At 37.0% G+C, this 17681-nt stretch overlaps 1 protein-coding gene across 4 annotated transcripts in view; it reads left to right on the top strand.

Moving 5' to 3' along the window:
• LOC128028920 (neurofibromin-like) overlaps positions 1–16912 on the top strand; it is a 71357-nt gene extending 54445 nt beyond the window's left edge. For 2 of the 4 annotated variants that reach the window (XM_052616261.1, XM_052616260.1), the window contains 22 exons: positions 62–264; positions 862–1055; positions 1268–1408; positions 2756–3035; positions 3526–3740; positions 3916–3977; positions 4089–4230; positions 5104–5205; positions 5426–5566; positions 5717–5843; positions 7064–7195; positions 7281–7416; positions 7533–7699; positions 7790–7912; positions 8044–8162; positions 8381–8481; positions 9248–9390; positions 9584–9630; positions 11449–11665; positions 12094–12171; positions 12665–12718; positions 14253–16912. In XM_052616261.1, the coding sequence (XP_052472221.1) occupies positions 62–264; positions 862–1055; positions 1268–1408; positions 2756–3035; positions 3526–3740; positions 3916–3977; positions 4089–4230; positions 5104–5205; positions 5426–5566; positions 5717–5843; positions 7064–7195; positions 7281–7416; positions 7533–7699; positions 7790–7912; positions 8044–8162; positions 8381–8481; positions 9248–9390; positions 9584–9630; positions 11449–11665; positions 12094–12171; positions 12665–12718; positions 14253–14395 (3067 nt within the window). In that variant the 3' untranslated portion in view covers positions 14396–16912. The remainder of the gene's footprint in view (positions 1–61; positions 265–861; positions 1056–1267; positions 1409–2755; positions 3036–3525; positions 3741–3915; positions 3978–4088; positions 4231–5103; positions 5206–5425; positions 5567–5716; positions 5844–7063; positions 7196–7280; positions 7417–7532; positions 7700–7789; positions 7913–8043; positions 8163–8380; positions 8482–9247; positions 9391–9583; positions 9631–11448; positions 11666–12093; positions 12172–12664; positions 12719–14252) is intronic. The other 2 variants (XM_052616262.1, XM_052616263.1) reach the window with 2 other exon arrangements.
• The last annotated feature ends 769 nt before the right edge of the window (positions 16913–17681 follow it).

The following is a 17681-nucleotide window of genomic DNA, read 5'->3' as shown; positions in this document are numbered from 1 at the left end:
TGTTAAAGTAAATAAGTGCTTCTGAAAATGACTTGCTCTTAATTAAAAACTCCTTCAACAGGTCAGCTGCGTACAATCTCCTTTGTGCCTTAACCTGCACCTTCAACCTGAAGATTGAAGGCCAACTCCTGGAAACATCTGGCTTGTGCATTCCAGCCAACAACACCCTTTTTATTGTGTCCATTAGCAAAACGCTAGCAGCTAATGAGCCCCACCTCACTCTGGAGTTCCTAGAAGAGTGCATCTCAGGCTTCAGCAAGTCAAGTCAGTGTCACATGCAAACAAACAATCATCATTCTCCACAAATGTGCTATTGTTCAAAAGGTTGTTGTCAGTAAGTTTGCTTTGCTTTTATTTTAAAAGAAATGGATACTTTTATTTAGCAAGGATGCATTAAATCGATTTAATGTGACAGTGAAACTTTTATAATGTTCTTTTGAACTTTCAGTTCATCAAAGAATCCTGAAAAAATGCATCACTGTTTCTACAAAAAACATTAAGCAGCACAACTTAACAATAATTATAAAAAACCTTTTTGAGCACCAAATAATCAGCATATCAGAATGATTTCTTTAAGGATCGTGTGACACTTAATACTGTAGTAGTAGTAGTGATGCTCTTTGTCATTACAGGAATAAATTACATTTTAAAATGCTAAAATAGAAAACGGCTATTTTACATTATAATAAATTAATATTTCACAATATGAGGCTTGGTGAGCATGAAAGACTTCTTTCAAAAACAGTACTGACCTCAAATTTTTGAACAGTAGTTACAAAATAAGTGAGTGGCCATTGCAAAATACCATTTTTTGTGTCATTTGTTACAAAAATGTTGTGTGTCTCCTGTTGTTTGGTTTAGGTATTGAGCTGAAGCATCTGTGTCTGGAGTATATGACTCCTTGGCTGCGTAATTTGGTGCGCTTTTGTAAACACAATGACGATGCTAAACGGCAGCGTGTCACGGCTATCCTGGACAAACTCATTACTATGACCATCAATGAGAAGCAGATGTACCCCTCCATACAGGCGAAGATATGGGGCAGCTTGGGGCAGGTAGGCCTTTAAAACCACTTTAAAGTTTCTCCCAATTTCATTGAAGGAATTTGATTTTGTTAGCTTATTCTATCCAGAAAGTTTCAAACAGGCATTACAATGACAAATGCCTTCGAACTCCAACACCCCTCTATATTTCTATAGTAATTCAGCCCATGTCCTTAGAAACTCTAAGTCAGCACTTAGAGAATGCACTGTTTTTACGTTTATAGATCACAGACCTGCTTGATGTGGTGTTGGATAGCTTCATAAAGACTAGTGCTACCGGGGGTTTGGGATCCATCAAGGCTGAAGTGATGGCAGACACAGCTGTAGCTCTGGCTTCAGGAAATGTCAAGCTGGTGTCCAGCAAGGTACTGGTCACCATATTATATGAATTTATGTTTTTAATATGTTATTTAATATGATGCTGTTCTTACGATATAATAGTAACAGAGCTTTTCAGTCAGGTTGTACAGAAATATTAAATCCTGCTGCATTGCTGATGTGCATTGAATGATTTACAGCATGGAAAATGCAACCGAACCAAAAACGAAATGTACCTTTTTTCTTCAAACTGTAGTAACAGAATATGCAGTAATGTTGTAAGCACTGATGCTATTGGAGCTAATTGCTACTTTTAATTATTTATAAATAATTTTGAATCCCAAGATGATGACTGAAACTGCTTCAGTTACATTGCATACACATTTTTGTATAATTTCATTAAATTTATCTGTTGAAACGTATACCTCCTATATAAAATCATAGAATATTAAATTGTAATTGCATCATTCAAACCAGTTTTATTTCTTGTTAGCATATCTTTAAATGTCTTATAGGTCTTTTAGGTAACTTTCTAGCCATTAACACACTTTGAAACCGATATCGACTTACCGCTTAAAGTGTTTCTGGCTCTCGTGTTCCTGAATCATTCCTCTTGTGATATTATCCCGGTTGACTAGCTCTTCTACCCAACATCTATTATCCTAAGTGTTCTGCACAAATGCCCAGTAAGTATGTGTGCGCACAGACAGACAATCGTTAGCCATCGGGGCAGTCGCTCCTATTATATGGGCAACTGTTAGTCATTACGCTCAGTGCACGTCATTGTCAGACACCAACATTGAGAATTCGATAAGTTAAGCGCCTTGGTCTTTATTATTCTCGATTGGCGCAGTAAACATAACCAAATACTTTCTGCTATTTTACACTAGTTGAAGATGCTCAACTGTGCTGAAAAGCCAAATATTGTTTGGTTAACGTGTGCCAGCCACTGCTGATGTCACAGCGGGCAGCACAAGGACAGGCTTTGTCCAGCTGTTTCGTCTGCTTGTCTAAGACTCGTATAGCAGCCAGACTCTGAGGTTAAAAGAGGGACCAAGTATAATCTTATTGAGAGAGCAAATGATGTTTAAGTGCATGTCACCGAGTCAAAATAAAAGGCACATTGTCTACATTCTATTTTGTGTTGGAGTAGTTTCTAATTTAAGGTTTGTTTGAAATGATAAATTATGTATGTAAATGTAAAGAGTCCAGTCATTTTTTCCCATATTGAGAGCTTGAATTTGCTTTTAAACCGCTTCAGTGATATTGCATGTTTTTTTGTTCAGTTTAGCACACTATTTGAATATTTAGTTTTTTTCAGTGTCCAGTTAAAGACAAATAAAGCTGAAATTTGTAATGGAACAAAAAAATTCCTTTATTAATTTGTCTGTCAGGTGATTGGCCGAATGTGTAAGATCATCGATAAGACGTGCCTGTCCCCCACTCCCACCCTTGAGCAGCACCTGATGTGGGATGACATCGCCATCCTGGCCCGTTACATGCTCATGCTCTCCTTCAACAACTCTCTGGACGTGGCCGCTCATCTGCCCTACCTGTTCCATGTCGTCACCCTGCTGGTGGCCACCGGCCCGCTGTCCCTCCGAGCCTCAACACATGGCCTCGTTATCAACATCATTCACTCGCTCTGCACCTGCTCACAGCTCAACTTCAGCGGTGAGAAATAACTCCCAGACAATGAGGGCTTTAAAGGAATAGTTGACCCAAGAATGAAAATGAGTCAAATGTAGTCACCTTTAGGCCATCCAACATGTATGAGGTTGTTTGGAACAGATTTGGAGTAATTTAGCGATGCATTACTTGATCACCATAGCCTAGTGAATGGGTGCCATCAGAATGAGTCTAAACAGCTGATAAAATCACAATAATCCACAATTAATCCACATGATACAGTGTGTGTATGTGTATATATATTTATATGTATATATATATATATATATATGTATATATATGTATATATATGTATATGTATATATATGTATATGTATATATATATGTATGTATATATATATATGTATGTGCAACATGGGAATGTGCTCCTTACATTATTATGCAGTATTCCTGATTTATTGTTTGCTAGACACTAAGTTGTTTTATTGGAGATGATCGGTCTGATTCTCTGCTGTTCTGGTTTTTGCTTCTGCAGAGGAGACTAAACAGGTGCTGCGTCTGAGTCTGACGGAGTTCTCCCTGCCCAAGTTCTACCTGCTGTTCGGCATCAGTAAGGTCAAATCTGCGGCGGTCATCGCCTTCCGCTCCAGCTACAGAGACCGCTCGTTCTCCCCCGGCTCCTATGAGAGAGAGACCTTTGCCCTGTCTTCCCTGGAAACGGTTACAGAGGCTCTTTTGGAGATCATGGAGGTTAGTTACATGCATTGTGTATTACGAACGTGCAGCATCTAGCCACAGTGTTTCGCTGCTGCTGTCATTTTAAAGTATAGGTAATCTTTTTAAATAATCATTTATGAGTACATACTACTTATGCCTTGAAGTCTTTTATGTACATGTTATTTAACCAATCATTGTTTTTCCCCAGGCCTGTATGAGAGACATTCCCGGATGCAAATGGTTGGATCAGTGGACTGAATTGGCACAAAAGTGTGTTGAAAACATTACATTTCATAAGAGTTTTGTGATGCAGTAACAACTGAAAATCACAGTACATTCACATCTAATTAATAATGAATTGTACTTTCTTGTCTTGGATAGGTTTGCATTCCAGTATAACCCATCTCTCCAGCCACGGGCGCTGGTTGTGTTCGGTTGCATCAGTAAACGTGTGACTCATGGACAGCTCAAACAGATCATTCGTATTCTCAGTAAAGCAAGTCCTCTGCTCAGCATTGATCGGGTTAGCTCTATCTGTTATTCTCTCTCGGAATACCTTAATTTAGGTTTTTCTTGATAGAATCTTCTCTGACATTTTTGATAAAGTTCTTTAAATACAATAGCCATGCACCATTTAGAACACAATAAGAATCCAGTACAATTTTTTTTTTTTATATGAGGTTTTCAGCTGAAAGCAGAATTCTTTAAATTAACTGAGGTAGAATTCAATTTCATATACATTTTTTATGAGTTTTTACGTCCACACACATTAAATATTATTATTAATCAGTGTTTAAAATGCAACTTATAAAAAATGTGCATGCGATTTATGTGTATGTATTTATATTTAGGAAATAAGGTCACATTAAGTGAACATTAAAACTGTAACTTTTAAATTATATTTAAAAAAATATATATTTTAAATTTTTTGTAGTAGTATTTCACAATTTTGTACTAAATGCAACATGGCGAGACTTCTTTTTAAGAAAAAAACAAAAAAAACTGACCAACTTTTGAATTGTAGTGTATTATGTAGTCTATAAATTAAGATGCCCACATATTTTTTTTTAAACAATTTTCTACAAACATTATTTTTGCACAACTAAAAAATCTATTTTGATAACCCTGGAAATGTATACAATATTGAGTCAAGTTTAGAGAAATGTATTTAATCAGTTAATGGGAAAGTCAAAAGGCATAATGTATAAATGCGTCGAGATTATGGACAACTTTTATTGTAGTATTGTGACTATATCTTGCCTGGAAATAGTGAACATTTGGGCTGCATGCAGTGCGTTTGTGTGATCTAGGTCTGTGCTGAATGCAGTGCAGTGCTAGTCTAACAGCTGGAGTGTCATTCACTCATATTTGTCTGATTAATACTGTTCTTGCACAGGGGCTGGAGAGCTGCTTAAAGGGGCCGGATAATTACAACAGCCAGGTTCTCATTGAGGCCACCGTCATCGCTCTGACCAAACTACAGCCTCTCCTCGATCAGGTGCAGTCATGTTGTATGCTGGATTCAATTATTAAACCATCAGCAGTTTGTACCACTGATGTAACACTACTGTAGAATTGTTTTTGTTTACTTCTCTCTGTGTATACATATGAGATATTTAAGGGTCAATCTATTTGAAAATAGCTTTGCGATTCAGTTTGGTGGTGCAGAAAATCCACACTTGACTTATTAATAGCTTTATGTGTCTGATGATCCGCAGGACTCTCCCATGCATAAAGCTCTGTTCTGGGTGGCTGTGGCTGTGCTTCAGTTGGATGAAGTGAATCTGTACTCTGCCGGTACCGCTTTACTGGAGCAGAACCTGCACACACTGGACAGCCTCCGGGTGTTTAATGATAAGGTACCTGACTAAAATCCACATTTAGATAACCACAGACGTAAAACGTTTCGATACTCTTGATATTACTGTTAGTGATAGCTAAAATATCAAGGTAGATTGTAAAACTCTTGAGCAGTTATCTTCATTAAAAACATTTTCACCCCTTTATAGAGTCCTGAGGAGGTCTTCATGGAGATCCGGAAGCCTCTGGAATGGCATTGTAAACAAATGGACCATTTTGTGGGACTCAACTTTGCCTCCAACTTCAACTTTGCATTAGTTGGGCACTTGCTTAAAGGTAATGATAAAAAGATCAGCCGATCACACTAAAGGATAAATATTTGCATTCAGAATGTCTATTGGCTGCATTGTACAAATGAATTAAAAAATTCAGGGTAAACATGCATTTTATTTTTGTTTATTTTGACTTCAAACTAATTTTGGCCAACTGTCTCTGATGGAGGATGATAATAATAATAAAATCGGTTTCTATGCTTATTTATTTGATTTAATTTCATATGATTTTATCTCATAATCTTGCTTAAATATTTGACTCAAAACTAATCTGGGCCAATGCTTCAGCTGGATAATAATAATAATAATAAATCGGGTTCAAAATGCAAATTTTATTTTGTTTTAATTTTATTTCGTGTCATAATCGGATTTAAATTTCTGACTCAAAACTAATCTGGGCAGGTGTTTTCAGAGGGATAATAATAATGATAATAATAATAAAGTAAATCAATAAAATATCCATGTCACAGCTGATTTATTTATAATAATTCACTTTTCTAGGTTGACATTTATCTGATACTGTTGTATAAATAGACTAAGGCCCCGTCCGCACATAGACACGTTTCGCTGTATACGCATTAATTTTGGATCGTATAGGCATTTCTTCCACACGGATCCGGCATTTTTGGGAGGGTATTGATATTTTTTTTTTACCTGGATCCCAGGGTGGATAAATTTGTAAACGCAGCCTTTTCATGTGGACAGGGAGTCCGTGTTCTTTCTGAAACGATGATGTCATCAGCCCACGTCTCCTCCCTAGTCTGACACTGCTACGTCACGTAACAGCAACAAAAACATGAACAAACACTGAACAATTGTTTTTTTAGTAACTATCATGAACAAAGATTAATAAATGTATTGTTCCATGTTCGTTTGTATACCGCTTGCACATAGTCCAAGTCTTTTTCTCCGTTATTAGTCTATCTCTGTGGCAGAATTACAGCGCCACATACTGGTCTGGCATGTATACTTCATCGTTTTATGTCGGTTTTGCAGTTTCGTGTGGACGTAGATATTTCTCGAAACGAGGGGGAAAAAAAGATTGGCTTTGTGTGGACATAGCCATATTCATGTATTGAGCAGCTTTAAAGATATACATTTAGCAAGGTGTTTTTTTATAATAAATAAAAACATAAAATAGAGAACGCTAGAAAAGAATTGTTGCTGGTTGTTTGCTGGTTATCTGTGTGTCTGGTTCCTCATATTTGTCTTTTCTTCTTGTAGGCTACAGGCATCCTTCTTCCACCACTGTGGCGAGGACAGTCCGTATCCTTCACACACTCCTGGGCCTTGTGGGAAAACACCGCAGCTGTGACAAGTTTGAGGTGAACACGCAGAGTGTGGCCTATCTGGCAGGTAAGTTAAAGCCAGCACAAGCTGTTTTAAAGCAGATTTGTATTTAAATTCAGACCGAAACATCTGGTGTATGTGTGTGTTGCAGCTTTGCTCACAGTATCTGAGGAGGTGAGGAGCCGCTGCAGCCTAAAGCACAGGAAGTCATTGCTGCTCTCAGACGTGGCCATGGAGAACTTTGCCATGGACGCGTACTCTGTGTACGACACCGAGCCTGGATGCAGGTGAGAATTTTTCATTAAACAGGTTTGAATGGCCTGTTTGCAACCCCACTGAATTTTTTTTTTTTTATTACTTTTTTTTTGCTGCTTGTTGATTCTCACGCTCTTTTATGTGTCAGGCTTCTGCGTGAAAACCAGCCCTGGGCTTCTCCAAAAGTGTCAGAGCACAGTCTTGCACCTCCGTACTCAGCCATGGGGCAGACCAGCCTTCGCCCGCGCAAATCCATGAGCGTAGACATGGGCCAGCCGTCACAGGCCAATGCGAAGAAACTTCTGGGTACAAGCGGTCTGATGTCTTCATTCTCTCAAAGCAGCTCTCAAACATGCTGTAGCTTTACTTAAGCCTTATACTTAGGTGGTTTTATTTCTATTCTAGGTACTAGAAAGAGTTTTGATCACCTAATTTCGGACTCAAAAGCCCCGAAGAGACCAGACATGGAGACAGGCATCACCACTCCTCCAAAGATGAGACGGGTTTCTGAAAATGACTACGAGATAGGTGATAGGTTTTTCTACAATTATGAATCAAATGTGTTATCCTGCAGGCCAGTACTAATCTATGTGCAATAAATGAACATTAGGCTTAGAAATGAGAGCGGTTGAATCGCCAACACCTCTTCTTCATTCCAGAAACTCAGCGAATAGCCAACTCCCATTTGCGCAAAGTTTCTGTGTCTGAGTCCAATGTCCTCCTGGACGAGAACGTTCTCACAGATCCGAAGATCCAGATGCTGCTCCTCACTGTACTGGTGCGTGCTCCACACTACTTTTCTTAGCACTTGAATTTGTGCTTTAAATCCTCCTGCATGTGGAATTACCTTTGAAACTGCTGAAATTATTGAACGTTTTATGTATTATGTATGTTGCCGTTTCTTTATGTGTAGCACCAAAATGTTGATTCATTTCCTTTCTCCATCTATAACTGTATGCACCGTTGTATAGCAAAGTATTGTTTTTTTAATTATAGGCAACACTGGTGAAATACACCACGGATGAGTTTCATCAGCGGATCCTTTACGAGTATTTGGCGGAGGCCAGTGTGGTGTTCCCCAAGGTCTTTCCAGTAGTGTGAGTGTCTACAACATGACATACCAACACATCACACTCAGTCAGTCAAGATCCATTAGTTTCCCATATTTCATGAGATTCAGGTTTAAATGTTGACCTGAATCGAATGTTTTTGAAGCAACATCATCAACTCGCACTCACGTCATTCCAAATCCACAAGATTTGTCCATATTTTTAATGAAAGTAAAGATTTGTCCTCCACTAAACGTCTATTCACCCAAAACTTATGCTTCAAAAACGTTTGCAAAATGTATAATCAATTTCTTCTGAAGAGACACGATAACTTTATATGATGAGCGCATTTAATTCAGGCTTTTATTCATGTATAAACAGGGATTGGCAAACATTTTTGTATGTAATTGAAGTGTGTTTTTTTGCATACACCAGATACGGAAACAATGTCATGCCCCTGTTTTTATTCATTCCTGAGTTTAATTCTTGATGAAATCTAAGGAAAGTGTACAGCAAATGATTCATACTACTCCCTAATCACTAATCATCAAAGCGATGCATATTTATGAGTGTATTTGGCCAGAGTACTACATATAAAGCCACATTTTCAAACATTAATCCACTAGCAAATAGAGATTTGTAGATTATGGTGTTTTGTACTATACCAAGCTAACAAGCTTTTTAGATCAACTTAGATAATCTACACTAATTAGCTTTTGCAACATGCATGAAAATGATCTTTTGTTTGTTGTTTATTCAGTTTTGGCTCTGTAGTTTGACATCCTATTTCCCTTGTCGTTTTTATCCATTAAAGCCACAACCTGCTGGACTCCAAGTTAAGCACCGTCCTTTCCATGTGCCAGGACCCCAACCTCCTGAACCCCGTCCACGGCATCATTCAGAATGTGGTCTATTATGAGGAGTCTCCTCCTCAATACCAGCCGTCCTGCTTACAGAGTAAAGCCAATCTCTTCAGTCATTTATTAACAGATTTCTCAGCAGATGCTTTCTTAATTGTCTAAAAAAATATATATGAATTTAGTTCTATTATTGCATATAATTAAATATTTTAATTGATTGAGTTCAACTTCGGATGTCTGACTGATTGCCTTTTTTATTTTCTGCTGTCACCTCTCTCTCTGTCTCACAGGTTTCGGTTTCAACGGGCTTTGGAGGTTTGCCGGGCCCTTTACTAAGGTATGATTAGCTGCTCCCATAAACACTTGTCATTTTCCAACACATTGCTGTGAAGAAATTGTGTGCTGTGGTCTCTCTGCAGCCTCCAAGATTTATTTACCAAAACGGCTTCCCCCAAACATCTCCCACACTCATCCTGTGCCCTCTGCCCTGCTTCTCTCCCACAGTTCTGCAGTGGTTTTAAATAGGTGTCAATGACAGGGATGTATATAGCTCATTGTTTCTATCTGTCTTGTCAGACCAGTAATTTCGTTTTTTTTACTTGCCCTGCCAATATTTTTACAATAGCCCCTTTCACACTGCGATTCCGGAAAATACACGGGTAATGTGATCCCGGGTCGCTAGATTTTTCACTTTCACACTGCCAGTGATTACCAGTGATATGTGCGTGCATTCACACACAACCCGTAAAGGTCCTGCAAAGACACGTGACATCAGGATGTGATGTGTAATGTATGAGTGTAAAAGCTTGGCATGTTAACTTTCACTGAAGCTAGCAAACGATCTCAGTCAAATTTCTTTAATGATAGTTACAGCCAATATGGGGGGGAATAAGGGGTATTAATCATTACTGCTTATTTTGACCACAGAAAATCCTCAAGATCTAGATTATTCCAGTCATTACTATGGAAGAAAAATAATGACAAATGTCTTTAAAAACAAATATGTTGAATTTCACTAACTGAAAAAATAATGCATTGCATTAACAGTGCTTGTGTTTTCAGGACTTGCATTTTTAAGGGCTGAAAACATCTCAACATCTTTCTTCCATACATAACATGTTGTCACTATTGCTCATACTCAATGTTAGAATAATAATGACGAAACGGGTGAAAAATATATCAGTCCCTCCAGAAAAACGCGATTATGCGATCGCTTGATTTAATGCATAATCAGCCAAAGGCCGCGTGTTTATGCGGGGTCGCATTTTTTCAAATACGCCGCTCTTTTGCCGCATAAATTTGATCGATTTCAGGAAGCAAAATATGCGGGGCTAGCATGATTTCATAATCCCTGTATTTTCGTTGCAAAAACACACATATATCTTAGCAGAAAGTTGAAAAATTTTGCGTTTACTTCACACAAGTAAAGCGCCATTTTCCCTCATTGCCATGGGAACCTTATGAAGTGACGTAATTACGCGACGTGAACATCCTCTGCAAACCCAGCGGTGAAACTTGAAGCGTGCAAATCATTCTTATTTGCCAACAAAAATAAGCACAAAAGAAAGCGCGAAGCAGTTTCCCGATTTCTTACATGATAGTGAAGCCAAATTATATTGCGAGAACTTGTGAAAACTGCGGTTTGATGAAATAGAGAAAAAAAAGGTGATTCCCCCAACACCCCTTCTCACTAGGCTACTAACACTGTTGTAGTTTCATTCAGAAGTTGATGCAACTTTACACTTGTAAGATTGCACTTTTTGGTTACAGAACAGTACTAAAAACTTAGTTGTAATTATATTAGTAGTATGTAAAATATTAACGTTGCAGTAAGAGATTGCAACTAAAATATTCTGTGATTTAGTATGCTCGCTTATCATTGGAAGTAATAAGAAATTACTCTTTACGTTAAGGTAGTAGCCTAGTGAGAAAAAGTTCACGCAATTTCATCGCATAAAATTGCAAAAATATCCCGCATATTCCATCGCATTTTTAACAAAAACGTGCCGCCAAATCAAGGATTTTTGCCCGCAACAATCACAAGAAAAATCCGCGTTTTTCTGGAGGGACTGATATGTGCCATATCTAGGGACTGGAATATGTTAAATAAAGCTAAATCATTAATAATCGCCCCTGCTTTTATTCTCTCCAACAGCAAACCCAAATTCCAGACTATGCCGAGCTCGTGGTTAAGTTCCTAGATGCTTTGATCGACACTTACCTTCCTGGTATTGAAGAAGAAGGAGGGGAGGAGTCTTTGCGCACGCCCACCTCTCCGTATCCCCCCACGGTCCAGAGCCAACTCAGCATCACGGCCAACCTCAACCTGTCCAACTCCATGACGTCTCTCGCCACCTCACAGCACTCCCCAGGTCAGTGCTCACTTCCTGCATTATACACACACACACACACACACACACATGTAGACACAAATGAGTTATTAGTCACTCACATAACTTCACACGTCGTATCTTTCATGCGATTACGTGAGTGATGATAATGCTAACACATATAATGTCGTTGCGAAATACCCTAGCAAGAAAAAATAACACAGTGACAGCTCTGTTTGGAAATGAGCTGCATTTGCGGTTGCCACTTTTCTGTCTGCTTTCATATCTCAAGACCTCTAAAAGTGTCACCAGTTGACGGTTTCTTGGGCTCCGCTTCGAGATTTAGACTAGACCGTACAGGGCTTTGACTGTGGTTGTGTGTGCATTTGACACCTTTGCTTTGCGTTTGTATCTTCATTAACCTCACTGCATTCTGTCTCCTTTTCATTGGGAATGTGCTGTCGGTTCAGAGGGCCCTATAGTTTATAGACGGTCCCCAACTCTCTCCCATCCACGAACCACAGAGGAGGTGCCACCGAAAACAGCTGGTACAAACCTAAACTATAGAGCAGTGTTGGGCAACTAATGTCCAGTTCTATAGTTTGCGAACTGTGGTAACTTATTTAAGTGCCTATTTCTTGTCTTTTATTTTATTTATTTTTTTGAGTGGTGGCAGTGTTATAATATTTAGTTTAAATTGGCCATTAAAAAAATTCTATATGCATATATAGGTAGCAGAAGTCATTCGATGATCCAGCAACCACAAGTACATTCTCATTAATTTCTCCTTTGGATATGAGTTTAATCTGAATTTTGAGCTAATATCAATTACCGCTTAGCTTCAGTGTTCAGCAGAACTCTACTTGTGTTGGTCATTTAGAGTGAAACGCAGTTATATATATATCTGTAAGCTGCCATTTTTATTTTGATTTCCTGTTTCTTTCATTCATCTGTCTTTCCTGTCCTCTTTTGAGTTGTGAATGTGTCACTCATGTCTTTTTTTTTTTCTTTCTTTTCTTTTCTACTCTCTTCTGTGTGAAGCCTGTCTGCCTTGCTCTAAGTCGGCTGTATTCCCACCTCACCTCGTCCTCCCAGGTACTCATCGACCTCCCAAATAGCAATTGTTGAGTGTTTGAGTTGTTAATCTGCTGCTGGAGTCTGTAGTAGATGCTACTGTCAGATCAAAGCACGAGGAGCTGCTCTAACAGGAAGTGTGAAGAGAGATCACAAGGGCCTGATTACTTTTAGATAACCTTTGACCAAACTTGTTTGTCAGTTGTACCATGTTGATTTAAAAATACAGAGAGAAAGAATATATTCCATTTATTGTTATAAAAAATATGCGTTAAACATTAAACTAAGTTTACAAAACTGTGGTGTGTATAGATTAATGAAAAGCTAATAAATTAAATCATGAGAATGTTAAATTAAATTAAAATATAAAAAAAATGGCTACAATAAAAATAAAACACTTAATAAAAATATGAAATATTACCTACGTGTCATGTGTCCATGTGAATAATATGTAATAATGTTATTAATAAAGTAATTGTCGTCTATTTATGAATTTTAAAATGTAATATAATCTAATTACTAGTACTTATTAATATTACATGTAATTGGTTACTACCCGGCAACCCAGTTTTTACACAAATATATTTATATTTGTTATTTTTATAGGATAAAAATTTTATGGTAAAAATATTTAAATTTGTATGATACAAATATTTGTATTATACTTATTTATTTTTTGTATAATAAAAAAATATTCTATTTAATTGTGTGCTACTTTTATATTAGTATTTATTTTAGAACGTATTTTTATATTAAATATGTAATTTTTTATGCAGATATGATTAATTTATTGTGTTTATATATTTATAATTTTAAATGTGTATTTTTATATATAAATGTAATTAATAATTTGTAATAATGCATATATAATGTAATTAGTATTTCAAAAAAAAATTAATTGTTTGATACATACTAAGGCAGTTTGATTATGTCTGTTGCTAAAAAACTTGATATTTTATCACATAACCTCTTTTTTCTTTGTTGTATATTTTGGCACCACAGTTTAGATTTAGCACCCAGCTAAATGCAATGCATCATAACCTCAAAGTTTAAAGCAGCATTGCCTTAAGTGTGAAATCTTCTAAAAGACATAAACCCAGTGTTAAACCGAGTGCAAAAAAAGCCATTTAAAAAAAAAAAAAGTCATATTTTTTTTCTTCTTCTGTTTATTATAGGAAGTTTAAACATAGGAGAATGATGTTGATATATACCTTCTAATAATTTACACAAGAACAACAGGCACATTTTAAAAGCACACTTATGTCTCTCATCACGAATGTTCACAGGATCCCTGCATGACACTTTCTCCTCTGTTATAATGTAGTGCACTGAGACACCTACTGTTCAATAAGTGCACTTACAGCCAGACTCCATGTCGATGCATCCGTTTGTGAAGCCTAACCAAATGCTTTAATGTTTAAAAATATTTTTTACATTTGCTAAATCTAAATTAAGATTAAAACATTACCAGGAAGGTAATTTCTAGAATTTCAGGTTTTAAGTAAGAAATATGCAACATTTGCCAGTGGTGTTACATAACCTCTCTCTCCTGCAGGCATTGACAAGGAGAACGTTGAGATTTCTCCAACCTCGAGTCTCTCTACCGGTGGGCGAGCGCGACACGGGTCCGCCAGCCAGGTACAGAAGCAGCGCAGTGCAGGCAGCTTCAAACGACCAAGCATCAAAAAGATCGTCTGAGAAGACTTGAAGCATTTCTACCTACTCCGTGGCCACCGTTCTTCTCCACGAAACCTGTTTGCTTTCCGTCGTCCAGTTAACAAGGTTCCTGCATTGAAGTGTTTTGGTTTTTAATACCAGTCGAAGCTTGCCACACACTTGCCTAAGTGAACTACTTCGGGAGGATGCACTGAAAACTCTCCGGGTTGCACTCAATATCGAAAATGTCTTGGGACTTGACCACACTGAAATGCTAAATCTGTCCAGTCGAGGCGTCCACTCTTCGTTTTGCACAAACTTGAGACTATGTCCTCATCGACGTCTGAAAGAAACACATGAATGAGAAACTGATCTGATCAGCCACTACAGTAAACAGATGACAAACCCTGTGGAAACTCGCAGGATCATTATCCTGCTCTGGCATCTGGCCTTTTTCCATTTAGTCCCGGACCCGCTACGGGATGGACGCACGGCCTGTCCTGTCCTGATATCCACAGGCTTGAAATCTGGATCGCGATCCAAGATTATCTGTGTACTATACTATTGACGATAATAACAATCTCATGTTTTGGGTTCTTATTTTATCCATTGTGTGCCTTTGTCAGGGTTTTCAGCTGTGTATAGTTTGTAAAATAGGCAAGACCTGGCTAAGGAAGGGAAAACAGGTACTAATTATGAAAACGTGTTGAGGCTTTAACATTTACCATATTGTCTATTGGTCGCTACGGTGTAAACAGCACCATGTGACCATCAAATACGAGAATATCATATTGCAGCATCTAAATATTTATTCTGTAAATGGAGATCACATGAAGGTTTGCCTTGCGATCGTTATCATCAGTCGTCGAAGGAGCAGCGGATGAGTATGCAAACCTTATGTAGTTTTTATTTTTTTGTCCAAAAATGCACAAATCAAACACGACAATTTGGCATTAATATTCACGTTTTAGCATTGTCTCACTGTGGTGCAATATGTTTTTTTTATTTGTTTCATTAAACACTATGTGTGTATACAAGTTGCACATGATTAAAGTGTGTGTTCAGGAAGTATCTGTGCATACCTTTTACCTTCCTCTGTTCCCGTCCCACTAAAAGCTCACATAGGGAACAGGAATCCCAATCCCGCCACAAGCTGACATAGTAAAATTGCACCAAAGACAAGTTTGCAATATTGTGTAGGGAAGCTGTTGTGAACTCCATTTTGTATATTTTTATGTCTGTCTTGTCTATGTTGTATGCCTTAAATAATTATTTCTTCCATACAGTTCTCACTAACTTTGTAACTATGTTTTTGGCGTTTAATTTAATAGTTTTCTCACTGGCCGCTTAACCAGTGAATTGCAAAAATAACCACAATTGTGCCATTTAAGTTTGAATTAACATGCCATTAGCAGGGCTTCAGTGTATTAAATGTACAATGGCCGTCAAAATTGAATTGGGCGATTTTTGTGTGCAATATGTTATCTGCATTACTTTTTTTACTTTGTTCTGCAAATCTACGAGGAGAAAACAGTAGTGTACTTAGTAACAGACTCACAGTACATGATGCGTTTGCTTTCTTTGAAATGCTTATTAAAGGGAAATTGTATTACTGAAGAAGGGTACCTGCCAAATGTTTGAGGATGGGATATTTATGCATAATTGTAATTTTGTGTTTCTGAAAAGATTGCATTGAAATACGTGAGTACCCGATGTTTCACACTTAAAATTGGGACCAAATCAATGTCATTCTTCCACTTCATTTGTAGATTTATTTAACATTTCCGTTGGTTTTACAACATACTATCCAGCGGATCCAAAAATGTACTTTTAATGCTGACTTGTGGTTATTTTGGGGCAATAAGTATTTACAGTGAAATATCGTCCCAACAGCAGTTTTTGATGACAATTATTTATGATCAAAAATGAAACTTGAAATTACTTGTCGTAATGGCCAATTTCCATCAATCCATTTCAAATTTACAGTTGTTCATATAAACTGAAAATATGAAGGAACATATATGACCCAATCGAGTGTTTGAAGTTTAAGACTTTTCTCTTTTTGAATCCATTACTCCGAATAACCAGAATATAACTCCTTTTTCTTGAATCTTCTATGTTGTTGCATTGCCACTACCAATCTAGAACTGACCTAATCTGATATTTCAACACTTTAAGACAATAAAGAAGGCACAGTCTTGACTGCCGTGATGGCGAATAGGACACATGACATGCCCCTAAGCCTTTTAAATTGCGTATGTAATTAAACGATCTTATGTACTCATCATAAACAGACTAAAAAAAGTGGTTTATTTTATATAATTCAAGATGTGTGTTTGTCTGATGCATATGCTACATTTTTAATTGCATTGGTCCTCTGTAAACAATGTATCTGTCACCTGTAAATATGTTTGTGTAAAATTGGAAGGTATATAAATACAAGTGTAAATATATGTGATATTGTATTACTTGCTTTTTTGTAAAGCGGTTAGTTGCTGTACATGTATAACATGGCAATTTAATTATACCAGTGTTCATAATAAAAGTTTCCCTCTGTTACCATGCTGTCTAACATGTGGAATCAATTTTTACTATAGCGTTTTGTCTAGGTTTTATTAAATGAAAAAGAAATGTGTTCAAATAGCAAAAAGTATCAGATGTTTATCATCTCAGAAACGTTTGAGTTGTCAAAAACTTGACTATAAACTCACTTTAAGAGCAATGTAATGAAATCTAGACGATGGGAGATACTTGAAATCTCATCAACTCTTAACAACTCCATTTAAAGTGATTACATTTCCACAATCTCTGATTCATCATGGTTTGGTTTTGTAATGTTTCTGTTCTTCCTGAATATATGAAAGAACAAAAGTACAATGCAACTGCAACCTCTCTGTTAAAAGCAACTTTGTTCACCAAATAAGTAAATCAAATACCAAAAAAGATACTTCTCCGGTTCAAAATCCACCTTTGGGAAGACCCAAATCTTTGACTTTGGAATCTGTTAACTATGAATTGTGAAAGTGTCATTTCGCAAGCTAAATAATCCATATTGATAATTTATATACTGGCATGCATTAAGGAGACTGACACATTTTACATATATGCTTTTATATTTTATAGTAATATATTTGAAAATAAATACTGTGTAGTTCAGCAATTTCAGGCAGTTTTTAACCATTTTTTAATAGGTTTACTTACATGTTCCATATAGTCTAAAGAGTTCATAAGAACTGCATGTATAATTATACAAAAATAAAAAGGTTGAAATAATGTTTAAAATCGTTTTGGATAAATTATTGCGTATCGTACTGCTTGACGGGTAACA

The sequence above is a fragment of the Carassius gibelio genome, chromosome A15 (assembly GCF_023724105.1).
Source record: "Carassius gibelio isolate Cgi1373 ecotype wild population from Czech Republic chromosome A15, carGib1.2-hapl.c, whole genome shotgun sequence".
NCBI lineage: Eukaryota > Metazoa > Chordata > Actinopteri > Cypriniformes > Cyprinidae > Carassius > Carassius gibelio.
This window is presented reverse-complemented; position numbering and strand designations above follow the sequence as displayed.